Source organism: Xenopus tropicalis, chromosome 8 (genome assembly GCF_000004195.4).
Source record: "Xenopus tropicalis strain Nigerian chromosome 8, UCB_Xtro_10.0, whole genome shotgun sequence".
Classification (NCBI taxonomy): domain Eukaryota; kingdom Metazoa; phylum Chordata; class Amphibia; order Anura; family Pipidae; genus Xenopus; species Xenopus tropicalis.
In genome coordinates this window covers 24233135-24249577 of record NC_030684.2, presented here as the reverse complement: position 1 = coordinate 24249577, position 16443 = coordinate 24233135, and the positions used below count along the sequence as shown (strand labels likewise).

Sequence of the window (16443 nt, the reverse complement as noted above, 5' to 3'; positions counted from 1 at the left end):
GGAACTGAATAAGGTTTTGGGGTTCTGCTAGCACCATTCTGATTTGTAGGCATCTGTGTTCAGGCAAAAACAAATTATAACATACGGGTATAGGATCTATTATCCAGAAACCCATCATCCAGAAAGTTCTGAATTATGTTGAAGGCCATCTTCATTTTAATCAAATAATTCAAATAATTTATCTTTTCTCTGTAATAATACATTGTACTTGGTTCCAACTAATATAAAATGAATACTTATTGGAGGCAAAACAACCCTATTTGGTTTATTTCATGTTTCAGTCATTTTTAGTACACTTAAAGGATAGAGATCCATTCTGGATAACAGGTTCCATACCAGTACCTGGATTTACAGAAGATTATAATGCAGTATCTTTAAAAGGAACATATTTAAAGGTCCCCATACACTATAAGATCCGCTCGCTTGGCGATGTCGCCAAGCGAGCGGATCTTCACCCGATATCCCCACCTACGGGTGGGCGAAATCGGGTAGCAAGTAGCTTTAAAAAAAAAAAATCTGATCGTTTGGCCCTGGGGCCAAACGATTGTATTACATTTGCGGCCATGGGGCAGTCGGTTCGGGGACTGCATCAACGAGCCGATGCGGTCCCCGATCCGACTGGATTTTCTAACCTGGCCGATCGATATCTGCCCAATTTCAGGCCAGATATCGGTCGGCCAGGCCCCTCGTTTCTGCCCCTACATGGGCCGATAAGCTGCCGAGTCGGTCCAAGGGACCCATATCGGCAGCTTCTATCAGCCCGTGTATGGGGGCCTTTAGGTATAATAAATTGGCCACAAGATGTACATTTTTTGTAGGAAATTAAAATCTGCTGAGCCATTTTTACTTTGCCTTTAGTGTCTGTAAATATTTATAGGTGTGAGGTATGGAGCCTTTTCTAGGTGTTTTATGGATGGCCTGTTTGTGTTTATATGGACTGGTTTGGATGGTTACCAGTAGAGCAGTATTGGGGTGGAAAAACAACAACCTCTTACAATCTATTAAAATGTCAATTTGTCTTTAAAATAAATGTAACTTCTGCCTGTAATTTTTATTTATCATAGCACTTTCATGTATTTTATAAATTGAAATATGTTTGTTTGATTTATACATTTGATGGATAAATTCTCAATGTAATTCCATTCCAAGTTCTGTTTTTTATCATATAACTTGTATATCCTTTATTTATTTATTTTTTTGCCTTGCAGGGGAACACTTTTTGCTTGGATAGTTTTATATATCTCCTGTTGCCTGGATATTTCTCAGGGAGCTACTGAAGGTAAATACTTAACCTGATTAAGGAGTCACAGGGTATGTTATGGATAATGCTTATGGTATCCCATTCACTTTTTAAAATAATGGCTCAATATTCCGGACAAAAATAACTAGGAAACTATAGTTTATTAACAGAGATTTTCCTCCATGCATGAAAACTTGCAACCCCATCTTAAAAAATAAATAAAATAAATCATATGTAATTTACAAGTAATTTACAAGAGCCACAGAGTGACCCTTTAGCACTTTAATTCCTACCGTCTGCTTTTGAGCTTTGAGGCCATTCCCAACAACATGAATGAGAATTGCAGTGTTGTGTCTCTCCAGAGAAGCAAATGAATAGATGATGTACACATCTATTCATATACTGTGATGACTGCAGTTGTCACATTTTGCTCTGCTGATTAGACATGCTGGGATAACCCAGTGACCCTCTTGTCAGGATGTCACATTGCATGGTGTCAAACACAACCCCTGACAGCCTCCACTCTTTTGCAGCTACCAGAGAGCTGCAGATAATTATGTCACTGGTTACATACCTCCCAACATTCGAAAAATAAAAAGAGGGACAAAAAGATTTAGCGCACGTAGCGCGGCAATTTTTTTGTGCCACGCCCACTTTTGGGGCCACACCCTAATTGCCACACCCCATTTTTTTCACAAAATACTCCTTTTATATAGTTCAAATGGTGGGATCAGATGCAAAATGTGTTATACCCTCATACTGTACTACCTAAGGAAAACAATATAGCAACTCCTACATATAAAATACAAATATAGAGAGAAGGCAGTCAGTTATAAGTGAGTTATAACTATGTACCAGTTTTACCCCCCCACAGTACCCCCCATACACAGTGCCCCCAATTTCCCCCATACACACGCTGCTTCTTCTTCGGCTCTGACTTCTTCTGCGGCAGTGACAGGCCCTTTTATAAGGTTGCGCCCCGTGCCTACGCGTGACGTCAGTGCGCACGGGGCACAACCTTATAAAAAGGCCTGTCGCCGCCGCAGAAGAAGTCAGAGCCGCACAAGAAGGAGTTAGCGCATCCCGCTGTCCCGGAAATGCGGGACATTCCTTGAACTATCCGGGACAGCGGGATGCGCTATAAAATCCGGGATAGTCCCGCAAAAAGCGGGATGGTTGGGGGGTATGTGGTTATGTCCTTTTTTTCTTCACACATATATGTATTTGGATGCACGAAATCCTGCATGTGGTTGAGGATTCAGCCAAATCTGACCCTTTTTCAAATTTAGCTTAATCGAAGTGCCTGACTGAACAGAATCCAAATCCTTAAAGGAACAGTAACACCAAAAAATGAAAGTGTATAAAAGTAACTAAAATATAATGTGCTGCTGCCCTGCACTGGTAAAAGTTGTGTGTTTACTTCAGAAAGCCTACTATAATTTATATAAATAAGCTGCTATGTAGCCATGGAGGCAGCCATTCAAGGGAGAAAAGGCACAGGCACATAGCAGATAACAGATAAAACACTATTGTATTCTACAGAACTTATCTGTTATCTGCTATGTAACCTGTGCCTTTTCTCCTTTTTTCCAGCTTGAATGGCTGCCCCCAGGGCTACACAGCAGCTTATCATATAAATTATAGTAGTGTAAAGGTCCCCATACAAGGGCCGACTATAGCTGCCGATATCGGTCCCTTGGACCGATTCGGCAGCTAATCGGCCCGTGTATGGGCAGAACAGAGCTGCCTGGCCGACCGATATCTGGCCTGAAATTGGCCAGGTCTCGATCGGCCAGGTTAGAAAATCTGGTCGGATCGGGGACTGCATCGGCTCGTTGATGCGGTCCCCGAACCGACTGCCCCATAAGCTCAAATGTAATCTGATCGTTTGGCCCCAGGACCAAACGATCGGATAATTTTTTTTTAAAATCCCTTGCTACCCGATATCGCCCACCCGTAGGTGGGGATATCGGGTGAAGATCCGCTCGCTTGGCGACATCGCCAAGCGAGCGGATCTTATAGTGTATGGGCACCTTTACTGTAGCAAACACACCAGTGCAGGGCAACAGTGCATTATATTTTTATTACTTTAAAGCTCTTTCATTTTTTGGTGTTACTGTTCCTTTAAAAGCACATATGCTTACCCTAATTTTCATATTCAAATTAGGCTTTGGATTTAGTAAAGGTTCTGGGTTCAGCCAAACAAAAGTGGATTTGGTGCATCCCATATATTCATACATAGTTTTTTCTTGCCCTTATCCTAACAGGTTTATTTATCATTTTTTAGATGTTAACGTTCTTCAGAAGCTGGGCCTCATGGGAGAGAAGTCATCTGTCCGCTCAGTGCCTCAGGGGGTCATCCCATTTAAGTTGGGGGTCATTTTGACACAACGAGCAAGAGTGGAAGCTCCAGTTCACTCCATTTTACCGCCAAGCTTAGGAACAAATCTCACTCTGGTGCTGAGCCTCAGCTCCCACCGCATAAATAATGCTTTTCTATTTGCCGTCAAAAGCAAGAAGAAGAAACTCGAACTTGGGGTGCAGTTTATCCCAGGAAAAATTATAGTTTATGTGGGTCACAAGCGGTCTGTGTATTTTGATTACAATGTTCACGATGGCCAGTGGCACAACATGGCCCTTGGTATTCAAGGCCAAACGGTGACTCTATATACTTCTTGCGGGAAGCAAAGAGTTAATGCCAGTTTGCATTCAAGGAAGGTTGGCCCATTGGATTCTGATGGGGTTTTTATACTTGGTAAAATGAACCAGCACTCTATTCAATTTGAAGGCGCCCTTTGCCAATTTGATATTTATCCTCCAGCCAAGGCAGCTCATAATTACTGTAAATATCTTAAGAAGCAGTGCAGGCAGACAGATACCTACAGGCCGAACCTACCCCATCTAATTCCGCTGATTCTTAATGAAAGCAGATTCCATCTTGGCACTGAGATGCCTTCAAGATCTGTGCATAACCTTACCACCATTTTACCCCGGGCAGAGTTGATTGGAACAAGCTTTAGTACCAGCACAAAAAGGATAGCTTCTGGTAGGCTTCCTTTTGTAAAAATGACTACCAAATCACCATCTTTGCTTGCCTCAACATCTCGGCCTCCTTACAGAATTGATACACAGCTTTCTTCAAGCACCGTAACAAGGACTTCTACCACTGTGTCCGGATCATCAACATCTCTGCCAGTTAATCCTCTGTTAGAAGAGACTGTCTTCAACATGGCAAAGTCAGGTCTAACACCTAGTCAAAGCACCAAGAAGGTCTATCAAAAAACAACCACCAAGCCATCAGTGACATCTGCTGCTTCAAAGCAGGTTAAAAAGACCACAGGGAGCAGAAGGAGTACAAACACCATTACCCCAAAACAAGCTGTGGAGAAACTGAATAGTGGGTCCAGTCTAAAGAATCACTCTTATGTGGACTGGAAGGTTAAATCAAACACTTCTGTACTTTACACCAAACCACCATCCTCTTCTGTTCCACCATCAACTCACATGGTTTCAGCCAGTTCTCCCTTTGCTCACGATTACTATTGGCTTGATCCAACACCATTTCCATTTCTGATGGGACCTCCAGGCCCCAAAGGCAATCAGGGTAGTCCAGTAAGTTAGTTTTTTTTTTTTAAAGTTAATTTCTTAATATTTTTTTAAAATAATATAGAATGATCCATTTTTTGGAGATCATTGTAAAATATTATGTTATTAAATCAAAGGTCTTACTGTACATTGTCAAGTAATATACATTAATATTTGTGTACCTCTATAAAGGAAAAATGCATTTCCTATTATAAGAATTTTTTTTTGACAATTTTAGGTCTGTTTTGGGTTTGCTAGAAATATGTCTAGACAAAATGCACACTGTTATGGCAAATTGACTGTTATCATTTGACTTGTTATTTTCTTGTAGGCTCTTGTTTGATATTGTATAGTGGTACCTGCTTAAAAGGATTTTACATGCGTTTTACTCATTGTATAAAGCTTCACTGCTTCCTAAAGGGAATGCACAATGCATTGGGTGTGAGGTTTGATATTTAGTTTGTATGAAGGACCCTGTGGGTACAACCCAAAGGGCTCAGCTTTAATTGCGTAATTAGTCTTCCCTTTAATATGAGAGAGAACCCATACTTTTTGTGTATAATCTTGTCAAGCTACAATGAAACAGTGCCCCCCTAGTGCTAAAATACAGACATACAGATAATATTGCTATTAAAGTATGGCATACTTTGGAGCTGTAATTGTTTTTTTAGATCGGTAAACTTGTTTGATATTTATTCCCATTGGACTTTATTATTTTGAACTGTTTTGGGGGAAGATTGAGTTCTGTCTAATCATAAAGTCATTGTGTATGAAACTAATATGGCTAGCTATCCATTCAAATGATTCACACTGTGCTGTGGGAACATCTCTTTAACCCAGTGAGATTTGAGTACAGACCATAAAGTCTACTGGTTCTCCCTGGAACTGTGAATGTGTCAGACACACATTACTGGCAGGCTGCATTGGTGAGATCACCACTCATTTCCTCCTAATCTGGACCAAAGAGACACTTTTAGTCAATTGTTCAGCTGTGAAAACTAATTCCAGGGAAATCCCTTATCCTCAGTATGTTCCCAATCTTTGGATTGTTCTCTTAATAGCTTCTAGCAAATCCTTTTACTGGAAAGCAGTATCTCCAATTAAAGAATGGCTCTAGTAGTTGGGGGCTGGTACAAGGAACTGGGGCTTGCCACATCTGATGGAGAGCTGCACTTTAATGAATCTTGCTAAAGTAATTTGTCAGAAAAAGGCTACTTTAGTGAAGGGTGGTTCTGTTCATAAGATGATCATACACAAGCTTTTAAAAGATGTCAAGTTGGACCGTGTGTGGGGCCTTCCAGATGGTCAAGGACGTCTGTGTGGTCCTCTTTCAGTGACTTTCATAATGATCTGAACAATGGCCTACTACATTGGCTAAATGACCAAATCACTGCGATTTGGCCCATGAGTATGGTGGCCAATTTGAGTAAAGATTCACTTTTTGCCGACCCCTCCAAATAAGTGGATCATACCGTATGTACCTAAGCTTTACTAAGGTAGCAAACCGCATCTAAAGAGACACATTTATGGCTAAGAAAACAGAAATTCAGATCTTTCTTGATTTTATCTGATGGTGACAGATATTATTAGGCAACTCTGTTTTCAGTGATCCCCGACCAGTGGTTCACAAGCAACATGTCGCTCAACAACTACTTGTATGTTGCTCACAGGGACCTCAAAGTAGGTGCTTTTTTTGAATTCCTGGCTTGGTGTTAGTTTGGTTGTGTAAAACCAGGTGTACTGCTAAATAGAGCCTCCTGTGGGCTACCAGTCTACATAGGGGCTACCAAATAGCTAATTACAGCCGTTTTTGGCACCCCCAGGATGTTTTGTCATGCTTATGTTGTTCCCCAACTATTTTTATATTTAAATGTGACTCACAGGTAATAAAGGTTTTGGAATCCTGATCCAAGTTCTCCTCCTCCACAAATGCTTGATGTCATATTTACTGTCTATAGGGAAGAAACATCTTGTGTATTGCTTCAGGTCCTGTCCTTGTATGAACTCTTGGGCTTTGCATGGTGTTATGCGGATGTTTATTATGGCCATCCCCCAGCCAATGCAAAGAAAGCTCCATTCTCAGGCTACGATTACACCAACTCTTTTCCACATGTAGATATCAGCCGTGTTATGTCTTCTCATGGCTGAAACATCAAAGCAGGCCTTGAAATGTGGAATTGAAGAAAACTGTATGCTGGTGACAGTATATGGGAATGCTTTCACCGCCTTTGTTTATGTCTTTCTTATTAGATATGCTTCATACTCTGATTTCTTCCCTTTCATTTTTCCCCTTTTCTTTACACAACTGCACTTGTTATTTGGGCGTCATTTTGTAGCTGGAACTTTATCTTCAGGAAATGAACTAAAGCCCGCACTATTGAGCACAAGCGTTTTTATCTATGACTAAAATAGCAAGTGAGGCGTGACTTTTTCCAAATGCTATAAATATTCAGAGTTGGTGGGTTCCACATATAACAGAAAAATGGACTCCATAACTGTCATTGGTTTATCTGGCTTACGCAATGCACGCCATTTATTTTTAACATGAACAAATTAGAGCCGCTAACCATACAGCTACAGACAAATGCTTATAGTTAATGCTGGTGATGTAAACAAGTAATGTGAACCCTTTTGCGTGTCTTCTGGTCTTGCACTGCTGTTAAATACACAGGGTCCAGGTCAACTCATTCACTGCTGCTTTTATTGTGACCCAGACAATACCCAAATGTTTCAGGGAACAGTACTATGTCATTAAAATAATAAACCCAAAGTATTGGCGGCGTCTAGCTGCATCAAATATAACAGAATGAGGGCATTTAAAAAGAAGGGGAAATTGTTGCATTGGCATGCATACAAACAGCATATGAAATTCTGTGTATTAAAATAGGGCCACTCTGCCTTTTAAAGGAAAACTATACCTCTGAACAATGTAGATCTCTATAAATATATATTGCATTAAACAGCTCATATATAAAATCCTGCTTCATCTAAATAAACCATTTTTTTATAAAAATATACTTTTTTAGCAGTATGTGCCATTGGGTAATCATAAATAGAAAACTGTCATTTTAAGTAATAAGGGCCACCCCCTAGTGTCATATGATTCTTTTCTTTTACACACTTCTTCCTCTCCATCTCTAAGGGCTCTGGCGGGCGACTAATCTCCCTGTTCGCGGGCGACTAATCTCCCCGAATCGCCATCCCACCGGCGACAATGTAAGTCGCCGGTGGGATGGCACACTCTGCGCAAACGATTTCGGCAAAACGCCAAAGTTGCCTCGCGAGGCATTTTCGGCGATTTGCCAAAATTGCGCCGCCACGTCTGCCATCCCACTGGCAACTCACATTTTCGCCGATGGGATAGCAACTCGGGGAGATTAGTCGCCCGCGAACAGGGAGATTTGTCGCGAGCGACTAATCTCCCCGTGTGCCAGAGCCCTAAGGGAGCACACAGATTATCAGAAAATGATTGCTCAAGGGAAAAAATGTAAAACAAATATTTACTGATATAAATTCTTTAATAGGCCAATTACATTGATGTTCCCATAATGTTCTAAAGTTATGTTATTGGTATCAGGGACATTTTTATTTTATCCCAATAGTGATATTTTTTCTATCAGTTCCAACAATAACAGATACAGATATTACTCAATAAGAGAAGGAGAGAGAATAATACCAGAATAATACTGGAATATAACTAGAGACAATTGACTACTCCACTAAGCCGAAAGATGAATGGAGAGAGTCCCTCCGTACCTGTAGTCTATCCAGGCTTTAAGAAATGATGGGTATTTGTCTGCTTCTCATTTACAAATATCCTATCGATTTTGAGCTTATAAGTTATAATTTATGGAGAGAGCTTTCCAGGATCTTGCAAAAACTTGTCTTGCAGCTAAAAATATTTCATTAATTAGTCTCCTTTGAATATTAGTTATACCTTGCAATGAAGCTCCCATTAATGCAACATATGGTTCTTTATGTAAACTAATATTCAGGACAGCAAATATCAAATTATATACTCATATCCAATACCTAGTTGCATGTGGACAGCTCCGTCATATATGGGCCATAGTCCCTGATGTTGCACATCCTCTAAAACATTGTTCTCAGAAGTCTGGATAAATATATGGTAACCTACTGGGTGTAAAGTACCACCGAAAGAGTACTTTATAGCCTGCTTCGAGCAGGATTGTGTTTTTTGAACTTTTCCATACATTTTCTCATAATTTCCTCCATTTTGAATCTGTTAGTGTTTTTCCTAGTTCTTTTTCCCAGGATTTGATAGGTCGTTGGTAGTATATGGGGCTGGCAAACTATTTTCTAAATTTACCCATCGAGGGGAAGCAATGCAGAATGGGGAGATGCGTCTATTGAGTTGCTAAATAGTATTTCCAATGATTTGGGAACCCTAACTCTCCCCCTCAAGGTTAAATCTTTGTAATATATTTAGCCTTATTTTGGGGGGTCTATTAGCCCATATAAAAGCAGATAGAGATGATTCTAGTTTTTTAAAGGGGACCTGTCATCCAGTCATAAAAAGCTTTATAATAAAAGTCCTTTTCAAATGAATCATGAAACCCAAATTCCATTTTTGATTAACACATTCATAAACATTATAAAGGCGTTTAGAAATCCAAGCTGTCAATCATAAAATGCCTGCCCCACCTCTATGCCTCAGACGTGGGAGGCAATTTCTTTCACTTTCCATTTAGAATTTCCTCGATGTCACTGCACTTCTCACTTTTCCCCTCCCTCCTAACCATCTAATTGTGTAGCCAGAGAATGGGTATGGGCATCTGGTCTTTAATTCTATCACATAAGGAAGATTTTGGTATTATATAAAACTTGCCTTAGTAACAGTGTTCACAAAATGGCGCCTGCCTGCTTGCTGTGATTGAGTAATTCCAAGACTAAAGTAAACATGATTTATACTATTTATATAGTGTAGGTGAAGTGTATTTTGCTTGACAAACACAACAGAAATACATTTTAAATTATTGTTTAGGGTGACAGGTCCCCTTTAAGATCTGCACATATGATTGGGATAGTACTCTGAAAAGATAACAGCCATTGGAGCTCAAAGTTAAGGGTCAGTAGTTAATTGTATGACAAATTTATACACAAAGCCTCTGTTTTCATGTGGTTTATTGTAAGGCCCGAGATAAAAACAATTTTTTCCAAATAGAATGTAATAATGGTTGATTGATAAATAGTGTACTATTATCAGCTAACACACTAAGGGGCTTATTTACTAACCCACGAACGGGCCGAATGCATCCGATTGCGTTTTTTTCGTAATGATCGGTAATTTTGCGATTTTTTCGTATCTTTTGCGATTTTTTCGTATCTTTTGCGATTTTTTCGGCGTCTTTACAATTTTTGCCTAAAAACGCGAGTTTTTCGTAGCCATTACGAAAGTTGCGCAAAGTCGCGATTTTTTCGTAGCGTTAAAACTTGCGCCTTTTAAGTGTTAACGCTACGAAAAAATCGCGACTTTGCGCAACTTTCATAATGGCTACGAAAAACTTGCGTTTTTACGCAAAAATCGTAAAGACGCCGAAAAAAATTGCAAAAAATACGAAAAAATCGCAAAATTACCGAAAAAGTCGCAAAATGTTCGTTTCCAATCGGAATTTTTCCAATTCGGATTCGAAATCGTGTCTTAGTAAATCAGCCCCTAAGTTTGTGATGTTGGTGACGGTTGCTGAAGGCCTGGATATCTGGATTATTTCCATTGGCAATGGCTAAGGTTTCCATACCTCCCAACTGGCCCAAATTTCGAGGAAAGTCACTCTTTTGACCGCTCAACTCACAGTCCAGGATTCTTACTAAAAAGTCCCTCATTTCCCTTTGATCTCCTGCACTGAAGCTTAAAAGATAAAAATTTAATTAAAAGTAGCTTTTGGCAGAGAGCCCAGAAAGTTAAACAAGCCTCACCTGCATTTAGATACAAATGTTTCTCAAACTTAATTAAAAAGTAGCTTTTGGCAGAGAGCCCAGAAATCTTAACAAGCTTCACTTGCACTTAGAAACATTGTTTCTCACATTTAATTAAATAAGTAGCTTTTGGCAGAGAGCCCAGAAAGTTAACAAGCCATACCTGCACTGAGATACAATTGTAACTAATAAGCTAAACATGTCTCTTGGGAGAACTGAGACCATTGCTTAAAGGGCAATTTCAGCTTTTGTAACAAATTGTAATAACACCTAAAACAAGACCCCAAAACCCCCAGAAATGTGTCCCAACTTTAAATAACCTGGCAAATTTAGTCAAATGGGAGTGGTATTTAGGGGGTGTGGTCACAAAAAATGGAATGGGTATGGTCAAAAAAAATTTGCTCCTGTTTCCATTTTCAAAATGTTGGGAGGTATGGGGTTCAAGTGCTAAGTCGAAAAGAGGGGGGATGGGGGGTATATATTTCTTTTAAATTCTTTGGACAAAGTACTGCAGCAGTGGCCTACCCATATGCACTATATGCACAATTCACAGATTAACAGGATACACATATCATATCTGTATGTCTGGTACTCTACAATAAAGAGTCTTCTGCACTTATGTGCTTAGCCTCATCTCAGCACTCATGCACCCACCTCACCCCTGGGCCTGAAGATTACCTGTCCTTTGCAGCTCCTTGGTGAAACAGTGCAGTTTGATATGTAATAAATAGGAGGCTAATTTGCTCTGCCGGTAGATGGTATCAGTTTCTGGGGCTTTGCACATATGCTGTGTGTGCACAGTTTACTTACGCTTTAGGCAATATGCTTTATTTGTATGCTCCATGTAGGTTTTATGTGTGCTTAGCCAAACCTGGCCTAACTTTGTAAACAAACATACACTATGGGGCACATTTACTAATCCACGAACGTCCGAAAAGCGTCCGAATGCGTTTTTTTCGTAATGATCAGTATTTTGCGTTTTTTTCGGAAATTGACGCGACTTTTTCGTAGCCGTCGCGCCGAGTACGAAAGTTTCGGATTCATTCAAGCTTCAGTATCGTGACTTTCCTTGGGCCAGGTTGGAGCTGCAGAGTGCCATTGAGCCCTATGGGAGACTTTCCTTGGGCCAGGTTGGAGCTGCAGAGTGCCATTGAGCCCTATGGGAGACTTTCCTTGGGCCAGGTTGGAGCTGCAGAGTGCCATTGAGCCCTATGGGAGACTTTCTTTTGGCCGGGTTGGAGCTGCAGAGTGCCATTGAGCCCTATGGGAGACTTTCCTTGGGCCGGGTTGGAGCTGCAGAGTGCCATTGAGCCCTATGGGAGACTTTCCTTGGGCCAGGTTGGAGCTGCAGAGTGCCATTGAGCCCTATGGGAGACTTTCCTTGGGCCAGGTTGGAGCTGCAGAGTGCCATTGAGCCCTATGGGAGACTTTCCTTGGGCCGGGTTGGAGCTGCAGAGTGCCATTGAGCCCTATGGGAGACTTTCCTTGGGCCAGGTTGGAGATCATGTAAAGTCTGAAACTTTTGCCCGCTGTTTACGAGCGCTCAATACAAAAAGTTGCGACAATATACAAGCAAATCGTAATGGCTACGAAAAAGTTGCGACAATTCGCGCAAGTCATAACGGCTACGAAAAAGTCAAAAAATACGAAAAAGTCGCAAAATGTTCGTTTCCAATCCAAATTTTTCCCATTCGGATTTGTGGATTAGTAAATGTGCCCCTATAAGTCCAAAGTACTGTGACACCCCTTCTTAAATTACAAGTCTTCAGTTAGAACATTCAAGCACTATAAGCAAGAACTAATCATGGAGAATCTTTATAAGCAGGCAGCTGCATGCAGTCCTCTAATAACCATGTGCAATTTTGTGCTTCAGCCGGAGCAGTGTAAAAGGTGCCAAATGGGGCATTGGAGCATTGGGAAACAAGTTCTCTCAAGTGATAAATTGCACTTCACCTTCTTGCAGTCTTGCTGTTGTGTCTGACAGATGGCAGGAGAATGCTGTTTCTGCCTTAATCCATACTGCTGGCTGTAAAGTTTGGCGGAGGAAGTGGAATAATTTTTTTGGTCTGTTTTTTACGGTTTGGGCTGGGGCCCCTGGTTCCATTGACATCATACCTTTACACTACAGCACACAAACGATTCCAAGCTTTCTAACCCTGTAGCACTAGTTTGGGGAAAGTGATGGGAGTAGAAGACCATGTTCAGAGACCTGACCTTAATCCAACTGAACCTTTATAGAATGGATTTGAATGACAACTGTGAGTCAGACCTAATTCCCCTCCCCTCCCATCAGTGCCCAACATCACTAATGCATTCTTAGAAGAGCAGAGCTTGGATCAGTTTGAAAGGCAGATGGCTAAATATTTTTCTTAAATTATCATAAATTCACATATTTCAATCTGTTTACACCTACCTGCTGTGGCACTTCTGAGACACACATGCGGCACTTGATCATGGAGGTGTTTTGAATGTGATGTTCTCCTCTAGACAATTCCCTATTTATTTATATCACCTGGTCCCTGTCCTACTTGTTTCATTTATAAAACTTCCTTCTTCTCTAAAGACACAAGATGGAATTGGCCTGAATAAGCGCCGTTGAATTACCATTATTAATTGAGACAACCCTGTGCAACTTTTGCATGTAGCGGACAGATTATTTATCATACTTGGACGTCTAAAGGCTGGATTATATTAGAATGATGATATCATACAAAGACTATATTGAGCAGACCATAAATATCCCTTGGAGGGCCATTCCAGTAAAAGCTTCCATCGTTGTGGGGCTTTATGATTTTTGGAACAAATTGGCTATGTTTGCAGATACATTATATGCAGCTCAAGGCCTGAATGTGCCATTAAAATATCCACATTTAACATTAGGAGCATCTTATTTGTTGCACATTCTTCTGGCAGGAAAAATACAATAAAGACAGTAGCTGCATTAGCTTAATTTTTTTATTACTTTTACCCATGTGCAAATTTATCAAAGCCATATATACATCCTGTGTATCAAGCTAAGCTAACTGTTTAATCCAGCTATATTCTGGAGCATCCCCTTCCATCACAGCTGGCTTGCATTACATCCAGATGGCAATTAAACAACTCAATTCTTTCTCAGAGAACCAACACACTTTACATGAGCACAATTCATCTTCTCCATTTTTCCTTCCCAATATATCACACTTTTTAAGTAGTGGGCGGTATGGGGTTTTCTCACATGCAAAAGCCGCACAAACCCCTAAAGCCTTAAAATGCTTCTAATGAGCACTGTGTGATATGAAGAATCAAGCAGGAAACCATTCTATGTGGGCTTAGCTGCCTTCAAAGTTTTTAAAGGAGAACGATACCCCTGGGTGCAAAAAGCACCTTAACTATCATTGTCTAGACCCCCCTCACCTCTCCCTTATTACATTCTGTCCCTATCGCTAACCTCAGTAAATGGGGAGTAGCGCAGCAGAGTACCTGGCCGACATCTTCTTGCCAACTGAAGACTCTTCAGGTCTCACCGCTGACACAGACCCTGCTTACACATGCGCAATTGAAGCTGATTAAAAAATGTATACAGTTCCCATCTTATCAAATTGTAAACATCCTGGCGCCTGTTCCTATGTGTTCACAGTCCACCCTGGTGGGTATCCAACATCCACCATCATCCTGTAATATGTTAAATTTCATTGACTAAATGCATGGCACTGTTAGAAAAGGTGAACTATATCATACCCTTGTATACTTAAATCTTTTCTCTGCCATAGAGGCACTAAGCCTGTGCCACAGTTATACCTTCCACCTGAAACTTTCCCCCAAACCCTTCCAGCTGGCGGTTGCTGAAAAGCAGAATGGTAGTGGTCACATCACAGTTACTTCTATTTCTGAGCAGCACCCAATGGCTAGCAGTTTTCAAGGCTGCACTAAATATCAAATCAAATATTGGTCATAATGGTGTCATCAATGAACATTAGTTAAGCTACTCATTCTTGTGTCTAGGGGCACCATTATGGCTTTTGTGTTGCTGAGATCAATCACTCGTTTTACCATAGTTAGTGGAATCTGGGAAGTGTTTTATAGTGGAATGCATGCCAGGAGGCTCTGGTGCACCCTGAAATATTGTGCTAAACACTTTGGCATCCAAAAAAGCAAGATGGTATTCCTTATTTAGACCAGCTGAGCTTGTTTGCATTTTTTTCTGTGCTTATGCATTGCAGGTTGTCATCTTGAAGTCTCATGTATTTCTAAGCTCCTAGTAATAGCTACAGCTGAGTATGCTCTAGTAAACTTCTTGTGGTGTGTAAGTGCCCCTAGTTCCTTACCAGTAACAGTTGTATCAAAAACTGTTGGCTAGGAATGGGAGAAATAGTATAGTGCTGCTGTCATTTCCGTGACATATGGATAAGGCAGCATCAATGTGTGTGCTTCCACAGAACAAAAAGGTGTGACTTGACTGTGAGAATGATATTGCAGCCTCAGAGGTTGTCATTTACTTACTACAAAAAAAATAGCATGGGTTAAATAAAATTAGTTTTTAGGACAAAGCTAATCCAGAGACTTGTCCAGTTGCTATCTTGGGGTCAGGAAGGAATTTTATTTGCCCCTTGGATTTAATACCTGCCTTGAGGTTTTTTCAGGCGTTCTGTTGTGTTTTATGCTTTTAGTTACACTAAGATTGTTATTTGTGGGTAAAACATGGTGGATTGTGGCATTTTGCACTTTGCTTTATTTTTTTTAACTAAGCCCTATTAGCCAATCATTCAGCCTACGGATAATCCATCCGGGTACAGGAAAGTCTGTCCGTATGTAGCTTTCTTAGATTGATGGAGCTACTTTTTTTGGTCCATTTATATATTTATATTTATACAGGCATTTGGAATAGGTAGTGCAGCACAAACAAATACAGTCCCAAGGAACAAAGGAAACTATTAAATACATGTTAAAGGACATTTCAACCCCAAAAATTATTTTTTTGCGTAATAAAAGAAAATTTAATTCTAAGCAACTGTGCATAAACATTCATTACATATTTGTAATGGTTTTTTTAGTTATTTGTATATATAATTGCTATTAAAAGCAGTGTCTGCCTGTCCTTTCTATTCTCTGCCCTGGTGGCTCTGGCAGACAATAGACTGCAGGGACTGACTGCAGGGGTCAGTCCTTGGTCCTTTGCTTTTTAAATTCTTGGGCATAAAAAGTACTTTTTCTATTTTTGCTGACAGTACTAAATTGGGCAAAAAGTTCCACGCAGGATGCTGCCACTTTGCAGAGAGATTTGACAAAATTAAGAAACTGGGCAGCAAAATGGAAAATGAGGTTCAATGTTGACAAGGTTATGCACTTTGGTAGAAATAATATAAAGGCAAGTTATACACTAAATGGTAGTGTGTTGGGGGAACCTTAATGGAGAAGGATCTAGGGGTTTTTGTAGATAACAAGTTGTCTAATTCCAGGCAGTGTCATTCTGTGGCTACTAAAGCAAATAAAGTGCTGTCTTGTATAAAAAAGGGCATTGATTCAAGGGATGAAACCATAATATTGCCCCTTTATAGGTCCCTGGTAAGGCCTCACCTTGAGTATGCGGTGCAGTTTTGGGCTCCAGTCCTTAAGAAGGATATTAATGAGCTGGAGAGAGTGCAGAGACGTGCAACTAAACTTGTAAAGGGGATGGAAGATTTAAACTATAAGGTTAGACT

At 40.4% G+C, this 16443-nt stretch overlaps 1 protein-coding gene across 2 annotated transcripts in view; it reads left to right on the top strand.

Annotated features, from left to right (window-relative positions):
* col27a1 (collagen, type XXVII, alpha 1) overlaps positions 1–16443 on the top strand; it is a 178112-nt gene that overhangs the window by 18791 nt on the left and 142878 nt on the right. For both annotated transcript variants that reach the window (XM_004916698.4, XM_002935498.5), the window contains exons 2-3: positions 1209–1279; positions 3528–4852. In XM_004916698.4, the coding sequence (XP_004916755.1) occupies positions 1209–1279; positions 3528–4852 (1396 nt within the window). The remainder of the gene's footprint in view (positions 1–1208; positions 1280–3527; positions 4853–16443) is intronic.